The sequence below is a fragment of the Delphinus delphis genome, chromosome 4 (genome assembly GCF_949987515.2).
Source record: "Delphinus delphis chromosome 4, mDelDel1.2, whole genome shotgun sequence".
NCBI lineage: Eukaryota > Metazoa > Chordata > Mammalia > Artiodactyla > Delphinidae > Delphinus > Delphinus delphis.
Window position 1 is genome coordinate 117990215 of NC_082686.1, and position 19922 is coordinate 118010136.

The 19922-nt window shown below is 51.1% G+C and overlaps 1 protein-coding gene across 1 annotated transcript in view; it reads left to right on the forward strand.

The window, feature by feature from the left end:
* Positions 1-11964, forward strand: part of SPSB4 (splA/ryanodine receptor domain and SOCS box containing 4) — a 61618-nt gene extending 49654 nt beyond the window's left edge. The window contains exon 2 of the mRNA XM_060010071.1: positions 11837-11964. Coding sequence (XP_059866054.1) covers positions 11837-11964 — 128 coding nt within the window. The remainder of the gene's footprint in view (positions 1-11836) is intronic.
* The last annotated feature ends 7958 nt before the right edge of the window (positions 11965-19922 follow it).

Here is a 19922-nt window from a genome sequence, read left to right on the forward strand (position 1 = left end):
TCTTCTTTAGAAGGGGACACACCATGAGGAATGGGGGTCCCATCCCTGAGGGCCCCAACCTTACCCTGGATGGGATGAGTACCAACTGTCTCTGAAGGATGCTACTCCCCTCCCTGGTCTCCCTATCTTGGACATGCTTCTTTCAGTGTCTGTAGGGGCAACAAGGTTGTTCCCATGGCTGCAGCAGCAGAGATAACTTCTAGGGGTGTTGGGATGGTCCGTGGTGCAGGGTACACGCCAGCCAGGCCCTCCCCCACTGAGGCTGTCCTCGGCCAGGGCCAGGGTGTCCAGCCATTGTGGAGCTCCCTGGAGCGGGCTCCAAATTGAAAACAGTCAGATTTTCTGGGAAGTTTTTCAGCTGAGTTAGGAGCATCCCTCCAGCAGACCCGCGGAGCCGGCACAGTGTGTTGCTAATTCTGTCAGCCTGCAGGAGCCTTCTGGAGGGTTCTTTAGCTGACTTAGGGAAGTAGGAAAGGACTACTTTTAAAATTCATTCCCTGCACCAGAAGAGCTGGGCCATAGTTTGCTTTGTAGAGGTGAAGGCTCACTGCAGCTGTCTCCCCTCCCCCAGATACCCTCCCACTGGCCCAGCACCCACGATGTCCAAAGCAGAGCCCCGGGGCTGGGCAGCGAGGACAAGAGCCAGTCCATGCCTGTGGGAGCCCACAGTCTGCACTGACTTTTTTTTTTTTTTTGACAGACTAGATTTTCTCCAACAATTGATTATTGTTTCCTCAAAGTGTCTTCTGGGAAAACTGTGAACTTTTCCCAATGTTACACAAAAGAGATTTCTTTGAATGCATCTTAGAGATACGCCTTCAGAGCCAACAGACATCCTTCTCAGCCCTCAGCAGAGATAACTCTTATTCATCCTTTAAAACTTCTCTTAGCTGTAGTCTCCTCCAGGAAGCCGTCCTGGACACCCTCTGGCTGGGTTAGGTGCCCCTCTTCCTGGCTCCCTCAGCTCCCCCTACAATTCCTTCTCTTAAGCACAGACCCCTCTGTGCTTTTTTCAGTCTCCCTGTCCTGTCTGTAGCCCCGTGAGCCTCTGTGGGCCAGGCTGTCTGCTCAGGACCTGCAAAGCACGTTTGTAAGTAGAAGTCTGATGAATACACGCATATGTGATGAGCGTCACAAGTTAGACAAGACTTTATCCTCAGAGTCCCCAGAATGACATTAGAACTCTGATACCCCTCCAAACCCTTCTTGAGAAGCCTTTAATCAAAACAGTGATGTTCTTCGTGCCTTGATTTTTCCATCCGCAGAATGCACCAATCATCTTACATGGTTCAAGTTTGCTGCTGAAACAGACTGGCCTTGGCCTTGTACTAGGGTGGAGCCTGAGCTCGGAGTCCTATCCAGCACAGCTCCCTACACCCCAGCCAGGCTCTCAGAGGCTGGGCAGGTGATGGGACCCTCTTCCCTCTCCCCACTCCTTCCCAACCCAAGCACACAGAGGTTCCTCCAGGCTGCATCTGCTTGGAGGTTGAGAAGGCCCCACAGGGGCCAAGGCCACAAACCACCCCAGGAGGGGAGTCCCCAGTGCCCACCTGGAGCCATTCATTCAGCCTCAGAGCTGGGAGAGGGCAACAGGTAACACCCCCCTGGCTTCAGCAGGGCCAGGCATGGCTGCAAGGTGGGCGGACAGGTAGCTCCAGCCCTGCCGAGATCTCGGCCAGCGGGGCAGAGAGCACTGGTGGATGGAAGGCCCTCGGACAGGGCATTCAGGTCACCGGATCCCTCGTTCTTTTGACAATGCTGTGGCTAAAATGAGCCTCACCTGGTAAAGCTGAGGGCAGCCTTTGAGCAGCCAGCCTTGCTTTTGATATAATAGCAGATTGTAACCAGCTAGCCCCCTGGACCTGGCTCAGCACCACCTCCCCCAGGAAGCCTGCCGGGCTTGTGCCAGCACCTTGGGAGCCACGGCCCTGGATTACCAAGGCTCATGATCTAACATGTATTTCACAGGCATCCCTGGCCTTGCCATTCACTTTTTCTTGTGTGTTGAAACCTGATTTGATTGGGTGCAGTCAGAGTCCTTCCACTGCCAGGATTAAACGTGACTTCTGTCAAGTGTCAGCTGGTAGAAAGGACCCCCAGCCTCCTTGCCAAGCCACTTGCCGCACTGGTAGAGGCTGAGGCCCCAAGGAGGTTGGGGAGGCCGCTCTGCCAGACGGTGGCCGAGGCCTGCCAGAGCCCAGGGCTGCCAGCTGCTGCTGAAACAGACTGGCCTTGACCTTGTACTAGGGTGAGGCCGGGTTGGGGAGAAGAAGCTCTGAAGTGGCACTGAACACAGATGATCTGAATGCCAGAGGCTTCTTGTCCCCAATTCATTGTCCAGCCCCCAACCTGGTATCCCCACAGCTACTCACCAGCCCCCCCCACCGTCCTGCCTGCCTTGCCCCCGTATGCTTTGTCCCTGAGAACAGCGAACTGGTCAGCTGGGTGAGGAGGGAGGTGAAGAAAGGCAATGCTGATGGGCTGAGCAAAAGAGAGCAGGAAGTAATGGTCAAAGTGGTGGTGGCTGATTCAGCATCCCTGGGGTCCTAGAAGGGGCATTTAGGAGCAATGCTGCGGTCCGTGCTGTGGCCCAGGATGTGGGTAGCTGGGTGAATGGGCGTGGCCTCCAGCCCCAGGAGGCTGCGTGATGAGAGGGTCGTGCCTGTGGAGGATTCTGTCACCGGGGAGGTGGCAGGCGTGGGTTGAGAAGGGACCGGGGAGGCCAAGCCAGAGCCCTGACAAGGACCAGAAGAGGACCCGGCCAAGTGGTGTGAGCCACGGAGGAGCTGGGACTTCTCATAGCAGATGGAGGCTGCAGAGCTTTGTATGTGGCAAAGGAGCGAGGGGTCCTGCCCACCTCCTGGCCCTGAGACACCAGCAACGCCCAGGGAAGGCTGAAGGGCAGTGGTGTCCTGGGAGAGGAAGCTGGGTTCAGTTAAGGCGGGAGGTGGAGGGAGCTCTCAGAAAAGAAGTTGGGTTGCAGTTTTCTGTGTGGAGTGGCACTGCCAGAGGGCACAGTGGGAGCGCTGAGGGTGGGGAAGCCAAGGGCTGGGGTCAGAGGTCAGGAGGCACAGAGCTTTGTGGGTGTGGCACTTTAGAGACACGACGGCCACTGGAAGGAGGCTCTTCCAAGCACCACCATCTAATGGACCTTCGTATCACTCACTCTACCTTCCTTTGCTTCTGTGTTCCATTTACTCCCCCCTTTTCCTGGAAGCTTGTGCCATCCTGTTTCTTGGATTCCTTTTTCATTTTGCTGGAATAACTCCTTAAGTAACTTTCAGGCTGGGTGGGTAGAGGCTCTTCTTTTAGAGCCACTGAACACATCTAAAAATGCAGCTGCTGTTCACTCCACAGCCACGTAGCTCCCCTTTGCCTGGGAGCAGCGCAGAGTCTTTAGGTGAGAATACCTTGCTGTCTAGTACTGTGTCGGGGAGCTGGTGGACAGGCCAGCCCCTCGGGCACTTCCGTCTGTGCCCATGATGCTTGCTGGAACCAAGTTCATCTGAAGATGCTGCTTTTGTCCCAGCTGTAGTCATACCCTTTTTGTTGTGGCAACAGTAAAGCTTGCTAACAGAAACCTCCAGATTCCAGGGGCTTTCTAGATGTGAGCTGAGGTCTCTGTTGGCCATGATAGGGCCAATTGGTAGAGGTATGGCGTATTTTAGAAGTGAGCAGGTAATGACACATTTGCCCATTTGTGTAGTTAGCTAAGTGGGTTGACACTTGACAGGTGCAGACCCAGAAGGTGGGGGAGCCATGTCATTGGGGAGGAGGTGACTCTTGATTTGGGTCCTGAAAGAGGAGACAGGCTTCTGACAGGCAGTACAGGGGAGGATGTTCTAGCTGAAGCAATAGCATGAGGGGAGGCCCAGAGGCGTGCAGACAATACTCTGAGTCTTTGGACACCAAAACCATGGTCTGCAGAAAGTGATTAGCACAGTGTCTGACACATAGAGTGTGTGTGCTTGCCCACATGCATGTCTTCTCCTTTTTTTCCCCCAAAAACCATGTCTACTTAAGTTCAGATTTCAGGGCTGTCACTGAAAGCTTCCCCTATCTGCTGACCATTGTCTAAACTGTTCCAAAAGAATTTCACCTCTTGACCTTAAAAATGTTGATCTTTTTTTTTCAAAATATAAATGCAGGAATGGGGGTAGGGTGATGACTCGTGTCTTGGCATCTCCTCACCATCAGCAGAGGAGACTTAAAGGGGCCCAGAGAAGAAGCTTAAGGCACAAAGTGCCTAGCTCTCCACTGTTTCATCATAGACATAGACCATCAAAACCAGATGAGCTAACACCCCCATTTTATTGACAGCAAAACAGAGTCCCTGGGCAGTTCTGTGGCTTACTGAGGGTCATGTAGGAGGCGAGTGGTGGAGAACTATGGAAAATTCAGCTTCCTGGAGAACTTTGGAAATGATTGCCTTGTGATATTTTTAGCACAGAACAAGACATCCAGCCCTAGCTCCAGTAAGTCTTCATCAAGAGCTGAGCACTGTTGTCAATTAGGATGATGTACCGGGACATTTTTAGGACCACAATAAGTAAAGTATTACTATTTTTTAAAGGTACCTCTGGGGCTGATGGCCTGGAATAAGACATACTGTAGAGAGAACGCCTTTGGAACAAGGAGCGTGTTGTGTCATACCGTTGTCACAAGGCATGGATGGAGGTGTTGATGCCCCCATTTTACAGATGAGAAAAATGTGGCTCTGTGAAGGTGAGCCAGCTGTCTGGCCCACTGGTGGTGGGAGCAGAAGCTGGATAGTTTTCTTTTAATAAATGTTTACTGCATTCCTTTTTCTTTTGGCCTTGCCACGCGGCATGCGGGATCTTAGTTCCCCAACCAGGAATCAAACCCGGCCCCCCTGCAGTGGAAGCATGGAGTCTTAACTACTGGACCACCAGGGAATTCCCTGGGAGCAGAAGCTGGGATTCCAAACTAGTCCCTTCCCCCCACTTTGCCTGTTGGGACAGGTGGGAAGGTGCCTGGCTTGTGTCATATCCACACCCACCCACCAGGGAGCCAGGGCCCTCCTAACTCAGTCAGTGACTGATTTTTTTTTTAATGTAAACTTGTTTTTGAAGTATAACATATATGCTGAAAGTATACAAATCTCAGGTGATTAAGCCTGATGATTTTTACAAACTGACCACACTGGTATTGCCAGAGCTCAAATCAAGGAGCAGAACGATACCCACCCCCCAATCACTGCTCCCCACTAATGTCACCACTACCCTAACTTCACCACCCTGCTCTTGAACTCTATACAGATGAGGTTACACAAAATGTACTTCTTTCACTCAAAATTATGTTTGAGTGATTCATCCATGTTTTTTTTTTTTTGCATGTAATTGTGGTTCCTTCATTCTCACGGCTGATTAGTGTTCCACTATCAGAAGAGACCCAGTTTGTGTGTGCATTCCACTGATGGCGGAGAGTAGAATTCTTGTTTCCAGTTTAGCACTTCTCTAAACATCCGTGTACGTGCATTTTGGTGAGCATGTGTACACCAGGGGGAGACTGTGCGCCCTAGGTTCAGTCTTAGTAGATGCTCCCAGTTTTCCAAAATGGTTGTGCCAGTTTCCACGCCCACCCGAAGCCATATGAGAGTTCCAGTTGCTCCACATCCTCACCAGCACTTGCTACTGTCTTATTTTCATTTTAGCCATTCTTGTTGGCATATAGCAGAGTCACATTATGGTGTTAATTTGCATTTTTCTGATGGTTCTTGAAATTGAGCACTTTTTCATATATTTATTGGTTATTTGGATATTCACTTTTGCAACAATGATTCCTTTTTAAGTTTATCTTTGTCGGAAAATATTTCTAAGAATGGCTTCCAGGCTGAAAGATGCTGTGTTTCTCTTCCCACCTGGGTGATCATTTCTAAACCTTGACACTTGGCAGTTCTAAAGCCAAAGGGAGTTAGAAAGAGAAGTTGGGGGATGGCCCAAGCCACACGGGGCATCCTTGGAGCTCTGGAAGTTACTTTCTCTGTGCACTTTGGGGTTACTATGAAGTCATCAGTTAAAGTTCCCTCAGAAATTAGGAGAGGTTTTTTTTTTTAAACAATTGCAAGGTCTTTTTTTTTAAATTATTAATTTATTTGTTTATTTTTGGCTGCATTGGGTCTCCGTTGTGGTGCATGGGCTTCTCATGGCGGCGGCTTCTCTTGTTGCACCGGCTCTAGGCACGCGGGCTTCAGTAGTTGTGGCACGTGGGCTCAGTAGTTGTGTCTCGTGGGCTCTAGAGTGCAGGCTCAGTAGTTGTGGCACACGGGCTTAGTTGCACCACGGCATGTGGGATCTTCCCAGACCAGGGATCATACCCGTGTCCCCTGCATTGGCAGGCGGATTCTTAACCACTGTGCCACCAGGGAAGCCCCGGGAGAGATGGTTTATATTTCACATTTAGAGCTAAAGGTGTGCTCTGAACTCCGGCCCCTCCCCCCCCTCACTTCCTTTGGAGTTTGGGCTCTGGAGTGATTTCAGTGACTGCAGAGGAATGAATAGAAACATAGCTCTTTCCTTCTCTTCAGCACCTAACTGGGCAGGGAACACACAGGGCATTGAGTTTGCTGACCAGGCTTAGCATTTTGGACATTGAGGACCTAGTATGTGCCTAGAGCTTTAAAGTGATTACAGAAGTTCTTAAGCCCTGGCAATGATTCTCAAACGTTAACAGCTCAAAATTTTCCCGATGCAGAATGCAAGCCCATCTCCCGACATTCAGAGAAGGAACTGCTGGCCTCCTAGCAGACCCCATCTCATTAACATCCCTACCCAAGCTCGTCCTCACAAAGGGTGACCAAACAAATGCCTGGATGGGGACGAGATAGCTAGAAGTGCTGAATGTCGGACACCTACTACGTGCTGGTCACTGTGCCAAGTGCTTTCTACTCTCTAACTCGTTTAACCCTCACCACAAGCCTCCTGTCAATTAAGACCTGCCCTGTTCTCAGAGGGTTTACAGGAGAGTGGGAACTCAAGACAGCAACCTTGTCAGGTAAGAGCAATTTATTTCAATAGCTTGAAACAGCTGTAGAAGACACGCCCCAAAGAAGCGAGTCAATTCGTTCATTTAACAAATGGTTTCTGAGCCATCCCCCTGTGACAGGCCCAGGCTGGGGATTGTTGGTCCATTTTACAAGTGAAGAAACAAGCGCTCAGAGTACCTTCACAGAGGCACAGACTTGCAGTTGGCAGAGCTGGAAGTCAGGGGCTCCAGATTTCTGCAGATCCCTGGGATGTGCCAGAGGAGAGGGGTCTGATGGCCGTGAAGAAAGGGAAAGTGGCTGACCGGGTCCACGTTGAAATGGGTGGGCAGGAGAGCAGAAAAGGCATCTTGGTGGCAGGGCGGCCCATTTAGGTGGGTGCAGAGCTCACGGCAGGAGAGGTGGGCACCGGTGAACTGGAAAGCGGTCGGAGCCAGAGTAAGAGCCTATGGACTGTGTGAGCCTGGGAGACAGGTGACCCTCTCCTTCGCTTCATACCTTAAAGCGATCTTCCATTATTGCATGGTGTTTAAGGGAGGCACCGTGAAGCTCCACCTGTAGGCTTTTGGGCTGTGTGACTCTGGACAAGCCCCTTCACCTCTGAGCCTCAGTTTCCTTTTCTCTGAAGTAGGCATCTCTAAATAAGATACAGTATGTCCCCTACATACGAACCTTCAAGTTGCAAACTTTCAAAGATGCGAACATTCATTCGCATGTCCAGTCACGTAAGTTAGTCCACGTGTCTGGCGTACGTTGTCACGTGCGTGCATCCTCTACAAGTGGTTGTGCTTTTGTGTACAGTACCGTATAGAGTACAGTAGTACAGTATCTTTATTTCAAGCCCAGGATGTCCGGAAGCAAGCGTAAAGGCAGTGGTGATGTAGCTGGTACTGCTAAGAAGCGCCAAGCGATAACGATGGAAACAAAAGTGAAAATAACTGAGAGAGCGGAGCGAGGCAAAAAGATGGTTAGACGTCGCTCGTTCTTATAACATGAATTGTTCAACCATCGGCACGATTCTAAAGGACAAGTGCAAGATCATGGAGCATGTGAAGTCCGCTGTGCTGATGATGTCGACAGTGATATTGAAGAAGTGTGGAAAAGTGATGGAGGAGGTGAAAAACTTCTCAGCGTGCGGATGCAGCAGCAGCATCAGAGTTGAGTCCCGCTCAGCTTAATGCTGATTCAGGAGAAAGCTAAAAGCTTTTATGAAGACTTGAAGAAGAAACGCGGCGAAGAATCAGAGGGTGCATCTTTTAATGCCAGCCTTGGCTGGTTTTATCGGTTCAAGGCTAGAGACAACCTTCCAAGGTAAAAGTAAGCGGCAAGGCAGCGAGTGCAGATGTGGTAGCTGCCCGGGAATTTCTTGAATTCTCTTCATCCCAGAGAAAGGACTAAGAGAGACAAGAGGAAGAAGAAGTAACTGAAGAACCGAAGAGATTCACCATGCAGAAAATGGCAGGGGATTTTCTTTATTTCAGGAGGCACTGTTAGTCTCTGAGGCACAGGACCCGAATGTAGAAAGGTACACAGAGGTTGCAGCACCCGTTCAGAATGCAATCCAGCGCTACTGTGTCATCTATGACGAGAGAAAAAGAGCTACTAGCCAGACATCACTGGATCGTTTTTTCAAGAGGGTAGATAGAGTTGAATCCGGCGAGGAACCAGAGCCTGTGCCATCAGTGTCAGGCGTGAGTGAAATTGCATCTCGCCCTCCGTCTCCAATCGCTGACGATCCTTCAGTGCTACCATCTCCCACCTCCTCTCCCTCCTCCAATCAGTAACTCTTCTTGCCTGTTCACTCGATGCCAGCCCCTGTATCCCAGCTGTTGTACTGTACTACTGTACTTTTCACGCTACCATACTGTAAGATTAAAAATGTTTGCTTATTTATTTTTTCTTTTTTATGTATTATTTGTGTGAAAAGTATTATAAACCTATTACAGTACAGTACTATATAGCTGATTGTTCTAGTTGGGTACCTAGGCTAACTTTGTTGGACTTACAATCAAATTGGACTTATGAACACACTCTCGGAGCAGAACTTGTTCATATGTAGGGGACTTAACTGTAAACCTAACGTAGCAAAGGGACAGAACAGATGCTCAATAAATGTGGTTAAATATAAGACAGTTTCCAGTTTCCAGCTGCCTGGGTCTAACTCCCAGCTTTGCCATTTACCAGCTGTGTGTCCTTGGGCAAGTGACTTACCCACTCTGTGTTTCTGTTTCTTCCTCCTTAAAATGGGGATAATAATAATAGTTCCTACCCTAAGAGGTAATTTTTTTTTTTACTGTATTACCTTTTTATTTTTATATTTTTTACATCTTTATTGGAGTATAATTGCTTTACAATGTTGTGTTAGTTTCTGCTATACAACAAAGTGAATCAGCTATATGTATACATATATCCCCATATCCCCTCCCTCTTGCGTCTCCCTCCCACCCTCCCTATCCCACCCCTCTAGGTCGTCACAAGGCATCGAGCTGATCTCCCTGTGCTATGCAGCAGCTTCCCACTAGCTATCTGTTTTACATTTGGTAGTATATATATGTCAACGTTAATCTCTCACTTTGTCCCAGCTTCCCTTGCCCTCCCCAACCGTGTCCTCAAGTCCGTTCTCTACGTCTGCATCTTTATTCCTGCCCTGCCACTAGGTTCATCAGTACCGTTCTTTTAGATTCCATATATATGTGTTAGCATACGGTACTTGTTTTTCTCTTTCTGACTTACTTCACGCTGTATGACAGACTCTAGGTCCATCCACCCCTAAGAGGCAACTGTGATATGAGTTTGATACATGCATTCACATGAGTTGGTACAGATAAGGAGCTTAGCACAGCACCTGGCCACATAATATGTCTTCAATAAACAGTAGCTACAATTATATTTCATCTCTCATGTTGCCTGGTAAATAAGTAGCAATTGATCATTAAATAAGGCTTTTAAAGGTTTTTTTCTCCCCAACGTCCAGTGGCACAGGCGGCAAGCATTGGTGCTATAGGAGCTAAAAGGAGATCATGGGAACTTGCGGTGGGCAGGTCAAGATGTTAAGGATGGGAAGATTCGGGTGGGGAGGCAGGGAAAGGGGTTCACAGAGGCATAATCTGGGGGACTGTGCAAAGCTTGGATGAGAACCCGGTGGGAGACAGTGAGAGAAGAGCTGGGTGCAGGGGCATTGCTAGGGGAGAGATGGGGACACCTCGAGGGGGGTGTCAAGTGTTGGCCTAGGCATGGTGACCATGTGACCGCAAGACTCGGGGTGAGTAATCTGCTTTCTAGGCCTGGGAAAGAGGGGGTGCCCAGGCCTCCCTAGCTAACTTCAAGGGTTTGTATGAGGATCAAAAGAGGATACGGAGGTGGGAGTGTTTAAAACCACCAACACTCCACGAGGATATGCAGCCTCGCCCCGCGTGAAGGAGGGCTGGGTACGCTCTTGTGCATGGCTTCCCACGCACCAGCCAAGTCTGGGTTTGATTTTAATGACTCTCCTCATTAACTCTGCATCTCCAGTAAATGAAAATTCCTATAAAACACACTCTCAACAACCTTCCCATTCCTTCCATTCCCTTGTGATATTATTCCTCTCACAACTCTTGTGTTAGTGTTTACCACTTACAGTTTTATTGTACCTTAGCACGTTATAGAATGCTTTTAAAACATCACTTGTTCTGTTGACAAAAAAACAAGTGCTAAGATGCAGCATCAGGCCTCTAGCATGTTCCTGTGGGTTGGGGAAAACTAGGGCTGCAGAAGCCACATGAAACAGCATGTGACCACCACCCTCTTCATTCCAGACCCAGCTGATCAGCACCATTCCTCTCCCTCCAGACCTCCCAGCCTGTCCTGTCTTATGCCTCCATGCTTTTACCTGTTCTCTCTGCCTAGAACACCCTCCCCAACCTCACATCACATAAAACTCCTATTCACCCTTCAAAACCCCTTTCCAGTATCCTCTCTTGGAAGCTTTCAAACGACTCTTCCATATAGAAACTGCTCAGTTTCTGTCCTTGTGCATTTAAGAATTATTGCGTATGTTACGCTCTGCTACAATTATTCACATATTTAAACTTCCAGACCTCGAGCCTTCCTTCACACCCAGGGCTGCCATTGGCCTTGGCTTAGTTCTCTCTGTATCCCCGGGGTCCAATTAGAGAGCCTGGAAGAGAATAAGAGCTTCATAAGTATGTCTGCAATAAACCTAACTAAACCTCGGTCCTATGTCCAGAGGTTCCATGGCTTATGAATTCTAATTCATGAATTTTTTCTAGAACTGGACATTTGAAGAAAATGCATTCCTCCACTCACCATCAAAAGAGGCTAGAGGAGAAGTTTGAGGGTTCAAGGGCATTTCAAACAGCCCCCGCCACCTCACCTGTTTCTAAGAGGAAGCCCCCTGCAGACCCACCCTAGGTCAGCGTCTCGCATTTTATCACGACCTGCAGTGAAAAGTAATTTTTACATGGAGACACACTGAACACTTACATCAGAGACAGAGCTTTCGTGGAACAGTATTCACCCCTTGCTGTGGCATTGCTCTCTGTTTCTTCTTTTTTCTTTTCTTTCCTTTTCTTTCTTTTTTTTTCTTTAATCGCTGGTCACCACCTAATGAATTGATTCCATGCGTCTTTAGTCGGGTTGGTTGCATCCCACAATGTGGAAGACACTGCTCTAAGCCTTCAGCTACTATAACCAGAGAAGGCTTCTCTGAGGAACTGGGGCCCTGAAGGGCAGCTCAGGAGCAGGCGGGCAGGGGGTGAGCAGGGGCTGGGTAAGGGTGAGAGGTGTAGGGACAGCTCTGGTGAGACTTAACTCTCTTCCCTCTCGTTGTAGCCGAGCCCCTGCCGTTGATGGACCTGTGCCGGAGATGCATCCGCCTGGCCCTGGGCCGCCAGCGCCTACAGGACATCGGCTCCCTGCCCCTGCCTCAATCTCTCAAAAACTATCTGCAGTACCAGTGAGCCGGGGATGGAGGGGCAGCGGAAGGCACCCACAGACCCAGGCCTGTCGCTTCACGGTCACACTGTACATCAGGAAGAAGTCTCCCTCTTCACCCTGGTTCCCCAGGACATTCACTTCTTTGAAAGGCCAGGACATCTTCCCAACTTTGAAAATGAAATGTCTGTTGCCAACAGTATTTGCTGCCTTGAAGCAGCCCTCCCAAGTCAGACACCTCCTTGGAAGCCGGAAAGCGCCCGAAGCCTGCGCTGGGTGGAGATCCTGCCCGCTGAGCGGGACACAGCCGCCAAGCAGCCACCGGCATTGATCCGAGAGCCTGTTTCCTTATTCAAGAGAATGAATAAAACATTTGGGCAGGACACTTTCTGCTGTGTGCCCCGCTGCAGACAGGGCCAGGGGAAAATTGGCCAGCTCCGGGAGAACATTGCCTCTAAATAATGCATGGTGAAAGCAGCTTGATGCCCGTGCCCCTCTGGGTCCCCAGCCTTCCCAGGGCAGCAGGATTGTCATGACACTTTAGGACTTTGTGCCCCTTTGAGAGACTGTTACCTAGGGATGCCCAGCTGCGGAATTGGCAAGTGGACAAAGCAGTGTTGAGACATCTCCCAGCTTACCTCTCTGAACGTTGTTCACTTCCCCTCTCACTCGCCGTCCTTCCCCACCCGGACCCCCAGTCTCTGGATGCCCAGGGCACCTCTATTCAGGGAAGCTGAGTCTGACAGATTCACCCCAGGGAATGAGTGTATCCTTTATTATTATTGTTTTAAGTAGCGATGCCTTTTAAAAGAGTGTGGTGAGGGCAGTACTTAGTCCAAAGGTGCTAACGGGGGAATTGGAGGCCTTGTGACACCCACGGGGGGGTGATGTCCACGGGCTGGGGAGCCTTCCTGGGGGGCTGAGGGTCTCCAGGCAACCGTCCATTCAGGATACAGCCTGACTGCCACAAAGCTTTATTTGAGCGAATTATTTTTTCACTTGAGGAGACTTGTACGAGTTTGTTTCTGTTTCACGTGTGTGTGTGTGTGTGTGTGTGTGTGTGTGTGTGTGTGTGTGTGTGAGACGTGCTGTTTATTTATCAGCTTGGGGCCATGGGGGCAGCTCTGTAACTGGAAGGGTGGATGTGAGGCATCTTCTCCACCCGCCCCAGCCTGTCCTCCCCCGGGGAACAATGCTGCTGCCGCCGCTGCCACCACCAGGCATCTCTCGCGTTTCCAACACTCTCTGCCCAGACTGATTTTTAACTGGAAATTGTCACAGCAACGGGACACCAGAGCCCCAGACGGCACTGCCCCCTGCCACTTTAATGTGAATTCGACGAATGAAGAGCGTTTCTAATAAAGTTTGTCATTCAGTCCTTCAGTTTGTTCAGTGCTCTTTGGGAAGGGACTGGGAGGGTGTCTTCTATCAACCTGGCTGCCAAACCTTCAGAAGGCAGGACTGTGCATCCCTCCCCAGGCACTTCCCGTCTCTTCTGTCCGGTTGTCCCCGTGTAATCCCAGACTCTAGTCATTTTACAAAGGCCTGCCCCGGCGGAGAGAATGGGCCTGGGGCCATATAATGCTAGCTTCCATGGTGGAAAAACAGGCCAAATTATTGATGCCAGGGCCGCGATGTCCACAGGGTGGCTCTGGAGGGGCAGAGGGTCAAGCAGGGTAAACCCTAAGGGCCAACAAAGTGACCCAGAGGTGGGGCTGGATGCGACTTTGGAAGTGCATGGTGTCACCAAGAAGCGGTGCAAGTTGCTGAAGGGTGAGCGTGTGAGGTCAGGAGCCAGTTCAGGCTGGGGTCTAGGTCAGGACTAGTGCAGTACTCACTCAGTAGTACAGGCCACCGACACACACTGTGCCAACCTCTGAGGACCCAGAGCTCAAGCAGATCTATCCCACCCCCAGCAGAGACGTTTACAGCACAGCCTAATAAAGTGAGAGGGAGCTCACGAAGGGGTTGGGCAAGGTAGGGCCTGAAGGGAGGGCTTCCTGGAGGAAGAAGCACTCTTCACACCCGCTTTTTAAGGGAAGACAACCTTGGTGAGAACAGACCAAAAGAACCAGACATGCTGCACTGCCCCCAGGAGCTGTGTCCTCCACCCCCACTCCGACCTCTGACTGGGCTCAGCCTGAGGCGGGTTTGGGCTGTAGAAGGGCAGCTTTCTGCATAGGCGCGGGCTCAGGCTTCGGGGTCAGGAGGCCTGGGTCTGAGTCCCAGCTTTCTATATGCTGTGACCTTGGGTAAGTCACCTCCTCCTCCACACGGTGTAGGGGCTGGACCAGGTGGCCAGTGGAGGGGGACCCTCCCTCTCCCAACTCCTCGGGTCCCAGTTTCAGCGCCAGCTTTCCAGCTTGGCTGCATCTGCCTTGCTTATGCAATTGCCTGCCCCCAGCAGTGCCCTCCTGGTCCTCACTCCACCCTCCTCCAGGAAGCCCTCCCTCACCACCCACCACACTCTGCCCGCTCTCAGAGCCAGCTCCCTGCCTCCTGGGCTGATGACACCTCTCCTGGCACCCAGGACCCTCACCCAAACACCTGGAATGGAGCCCCTCTCTGCCCTGTGGTCTCATCTGCTCAGTAGGCTGTGAGCCTTGGGACAGTAGGACCTGTGCCCATTATTCCCGCACAGCCCTGGGGCCACACACATGGACTCAGAGAAGGCCTGGCGGCGGCGGGGAATGAGAAGATACCCCCTTTATAGCTGGGGTGCCCATGAAACCTGCAAGGAAAATCCTGGGGGCAGAGAGGAATTCCTGCTGGATCCTCCGGGACACCACGCCTCTGACTCCCTGGCCATTCCACGGGTATTGTTGGGCATTTACATGCACCCAGCGCTGCCTGGGGACGAGAGGGAGATGTGGCCCTGCCCTTCTGGAGCTCACGTTCTGAGGGGGAGACGATGACGCAGAAGAAAAGCAACTGTGAGGGGCTTTCCTGGTGGTGCAGTGGTTGAGAGTCCGTCTGCCGATGCAGGGGACGCGGGTTCATGCCGCGGTCCGGGAAGATCCCACATGCCACGGAGCGGCTGGGCCCGTGAGCCACGGCTGCTGAGCCTGCGCGTCCGGAGCCTGTGCTCTGCAACGGGAGAGGCCACAACAGTGAGAGGCCCGCGTACCGCAAAAAAAAAATGCAACTGTGAGATGACGTCAGAGGGAAGAAATGAGCTGGGCCAGGGGCTAAGAGCAGGGAGCAGAGGGACCCCATTACTGAGGGTGATCAAGGAAGGCCTCTGGGGAGATGCCGAGTTCTGAAAAAACAAGAGGGAGCGAAACATGTGAGAGGCAGTGGTGGGGGGCTCTCTCAGTAGGGGGAACTTCCGGCTGCCCCATCCTGCTCAAATCGGGGAGCTCTGTGCCCCGATGAGCTGAGCTGAGGTCAGAAGCCCTGCGCTGCACTCTGCCTAGGCTCCTGTTCAGTTTGCCTGTGTGTGTGCAACGTATGTCCAGGGTTCCTTGTGTATCAGTACACACACACACACACACACGCACACACACACTGATGGCCTTTCCCTGGTGGACATCCTGGACACCTCATGACCCTCCAGGGCCAGTGCCCATCGTCACCCAGCCCCAGACCCTCCCATCCCCGGCATGTTCTCTGAGGTTGCTGACACCGGCACCAGCTGAAACAGTCCTGCTAATCGCTTTTTAATGGTCTGCAGAAGAGCATATGGTGAGCTCGGTTCCCCACAGATCTGAGCCCTGCTGAGTCCCCCCGTTCACACTTTACCCCAATGTCACATTCCCACCTTCCGGATCAAAGCCGCCCCTCTTTCCCGGGCTTTCTCCCCATCGCTCATGCCGTGCCGCTGGCTACTTTAGGGGGCTGCCTTTCACCAAGAAGCAGATTGCATCACCTCACGATGTTACAGCCAAGAGGGCAGCAGGTGGCAAGTAGCACGGTTACGTGGCGACTGGTCTGTGCCAGGACAGCTGTGCCCGCTCCCCGGGACCTGGCTGCAACAGAAGGCACATGTGTGCCTCGGCAAATGGACAGGAGACTCCGCGGCGTTGCTCTTCAGGTCCTCGACAAGGAGTGGAAATCTCCACTTTTAATCCAAAACACGAGGAGTTGGTCTGCTGTTCCCTCTAGTTCTGGGGGCCTGGGTCCCATCCCAGTCTGCAGATGTGTTTTGTTGTCCTACTTAGAGAGTGTGTGTGTGTGTGTGTGTGTGTGGTTTAATAAAATTGAGCTCAACTCAGAAAAGTCAAGTAACTGAACAGAAAATCCAGATTTCTGACTCCTCTTGAAAATTAGGGAGGTGTAGTAAGACCAAGCACACATTCCTTGATGGTGATGCTGGCAGAGGCTGAGCAGTGTCAGCCCCTTGAGAAGGGGCCTCTGTTCTGTAACCCACCCTTGGGTCCACCCCTCTCAAGTCACATCAGGCGTTAACTCTGGGCGTTAACTGTCTCCCTCCTGGCGTTAACTGTCTGGGTCTGGATCATGACTTCTGCATTCGCCTCTCTGGACTATTACCAGGACATACATCAACTGGTAAACACACACACACACACACGCACACACGCACACGCGCACACACGCACACACACACATGCACACACGCACACACACACACACATGCATACCCCCACCAAGGGAGGCTTCAGGAGGGGAGTCTGCTAATTCCGGACTTGACTTTGAAATATCTCACATGCTCAGCCACTGATGTCCAAGGAGCTCACAGACACCCAGGATCTCTGCCCAGACACCAAAGATGACCTGTGGTTAGACAGTGAACTCAAGCACAAAGACGAGAATTCTTGGGTCCTCCGTTAATGAGCTGGATGATATGATTAGGCAAGCCCGGCTGCACGTTAGAATCCCTTTGAGGAACTTCGTAAGACGTCCCAGGGCCCAGGTCCTTCCCCAGACCAATTAAATCAAGACCTCTGGGGGTTGGGGTCCCTGCTTTGATAGTTTTTAAAGCTCTCCAGGTCAGTCCAATGTGCAGCCAGGGTTGAGATCCCCTAGATAAGGTGCTGAATTACGTCATCTCGGTGAAGACATGGTTGATGTTAGAATGTACAGCCGCCCCTCGGTATTCACGAGGGATTGGTTCCAGGATGCCCCAGGGATACCAAAATCCTCAGATGCTCAAGTTCCCTCGGTATCCACAGGTTCCACATCCGCTGATTCAACCAACCGCAGATCGACCTGGTTGGTTGAATCGGAGGATGCGGAGGTAGTGAATACGAAGGGCCAACTGTATATCATAGACTAGAGGAAGCTGCCCCAGCCCACCCAGAATTCTCCAAGAGGAGAAGATTTTGAATGGTGCTTGTCACCAATGTGATTAAGTCCAAAGGCAGGGAGTCCTTACCAATCCTCTTCCTTCCTTTAGTGACGTTGACCTGTTTGCTCTCCAGAACCGGGGAGGAAGGACCAGCCACTTCTGCCCTGATGCTGCACAATTCATGATAGACTGATTCTAGCCCCACCCGCTCCTGACCCGTGGGGCTGGAGGTGTGTGGAGAATTTCTCAGAGAGCATTGCCATGATCCATCAGAATAACTGTAGAATAAAAGGTATGGGACAGACTGAAGATGATACATTTGGCCAATAATACTGATGCCCCCTCCACTTTCTTGATGGGTTTTGGGTGTAAATAAGCCAGTGACAAGCCAACTCCGGCGTGGCGACCGTGTCCTTACCTGCTTTGTCTATGCAACAAATAAGACTCTTTTCCTGAGGAGCCCTGGCGTTGGTTGAGTGCCCAGCCCACCAGCCTGTGTGGGAGAATCAGGGTGAGTGCCGTTTCTTCCAACTGGCACAGAGGCCTCAGTTATACTGGCCCCGTGCCTGGAGATTTTTCCATCCAGCAGAGATAATATGCTAATGATTTGCTGCACAGGGTTGGCATTTGAAGGAAAAAGTTGCCATTCGGTCATCACTTTGAGTCAACAACTGGCTGTGTGCCAGGCTTTGTGCCAGCCCCAAGGGGTGCCTTGCTCCTGCTGCCAGGGGTACCCCACACCCCAGCAGAGGGACTGACACGCAAACTGGTGGGCGCAAAGCCCAGTGCCTGCTGACGGTGTGAACAAGGGGCCCAGAGGAGAGAAGGCCCAGCAGAAGCAACGCGTGGAGGTGGGAAAGGGCTCAGAGTGTGGTAGGGAACGCCCAGCTGATGGAAGACGAGCTGTGTGGAGGCAGGGCGCAGTGATGCAAAATGAGGGCTTGTAAGGCACACTCAGGGATAAGGGCTTGGAAGGGGTCGGGGTTCCAGGACACAGCCAGCACACTCAAAAGGGAGGCTGAGGAGAGTTAATAAAAGGGCTGCATACACAGGTGTGGGCAGGGCTCGGGGAATCCAACCATTGTGAATCAGCACCCTGCATCAGTGGGAGGGGAACGTTGTTACGTCACTAGGTTCAGAGGGCTAAAAGAGGGGAACAGTAACTGGAAAAAGGGGACCTGCAGCTGTAAGAGAGCTATGGCCTTAGATGGAGGGACACAGCCTGTGCCAACCACAGTCTGGCAAGGAGGGAGCCGGGGCATAAATACTCTGACCCATCTCTTGTCCCTCCTCCCATCTCCATCCATGCCTCCCCATTGGTTGAAACCCCAGGGAGCCCAGCAGGCAAGGGCACCTGATTGGCGTTGTCCTTAGAAGTCCTACAGAGCAGGGCAGAGAAGGAAGAATGTGGATCTATGGGTGTCAAGAGAACAGCCCATATACTTTATCCTAGAGACCTGCAAAATTCTTTTTTCAAACACAGTTGCAAAGATCCAAAACTTTAGTGAAATAGCTAAAAGGCAATGTGTTCCAGATGTGTGTGTTGGGGGTGCTTTTGAAGCCCACCCCTCTGCCTCTCCCACTTGAACATCAGATGGCAAACGGCTGAAGCATCTCCAAGGAGCCTTAGGCTACCGTCAAAATGAGATCCTTCTGAGTAACAAGAAGCAGCAGGTGCAGGGCCTGGACTACACTTCTTAAATGCTGTTGCAGGAATCACAGCAGCCTTGAGGCAGGAATGCTGAGGGTTAGTTTGTGTCTTTGTACAGCCTTCCTGGAGGGTTTGTGGAAGGGCACTTAGCACGCAGGTGAAAGTAGAGGTGGGGAAATCCAGGGCAAGGCTGTGGGTCCCAGGGGCCCTTGGGAGCAGGGGCTGGGGAAGAGAGAGCCAGTGCAGAAGGCCCACATCCTTGGGGCTTGACGACTGGGTGCCTGCAGGAGTTAGGCAGGGGTAGATGGGAGGACACTCGCCATCCATTCATTCACTCATCCATTCGTTCATTCATTCAACAGCTGTGTATCGAGGCCTGCCACGTGCCGGGCACTGTGGGTGGTGCTAAGGATACTATAGTGAAGAAAACAAACAAAACTCTCCCCCCTCATGGAATTTATCTTCTAGTAGGAAAAGTACACAACCAAGTAAGCTGGTAAATATAGAGTAGGCTGGACGTTGCCAAACAGGGAAAAGACGTAGGGAGCAGATGGTGAAGTTGCTACAGTGGTGGGCTTGCAAAAGTTTAACAACCAGCTCTCTGGGGAAAAAGTAAAAACCCTGATTTGTAGTGTTTGCTGTTTTCCATAGTGTAGATACTCGCACCACGGCTGATTTCAAGCTCCCACGTGATGGCACTAAATACAGAGCTGGGGAAAGATGATCAGTGGCCAATCCTTTGTAGTATTTCCACCATATGTATACAATAAATGTAAATTACCCATAAGACAAAGATGATAGCAATATAATTAAAAGTGATGAGTTTAGGGTATTTCTTACCTTTTCAAAATATGACTTACTTAATTGCAAGTTTATATAATTTATTTTTAATCATTGTTGTCATCAATAGCAAGCTTTCAAAATTCCTGAAATTTTAACCATCAGCTGTTGCGAGCCAGCTCCAGGACGTCACCAGACTGCTGGGATTGGCATTACCCCAGTGCCATTCTGACCCACCAAAAGTGAGCACATTTTGACTGGCCTAAGATTAAAATGGTCTTTTTCCTGAAGTGCCCCTTGCAGAG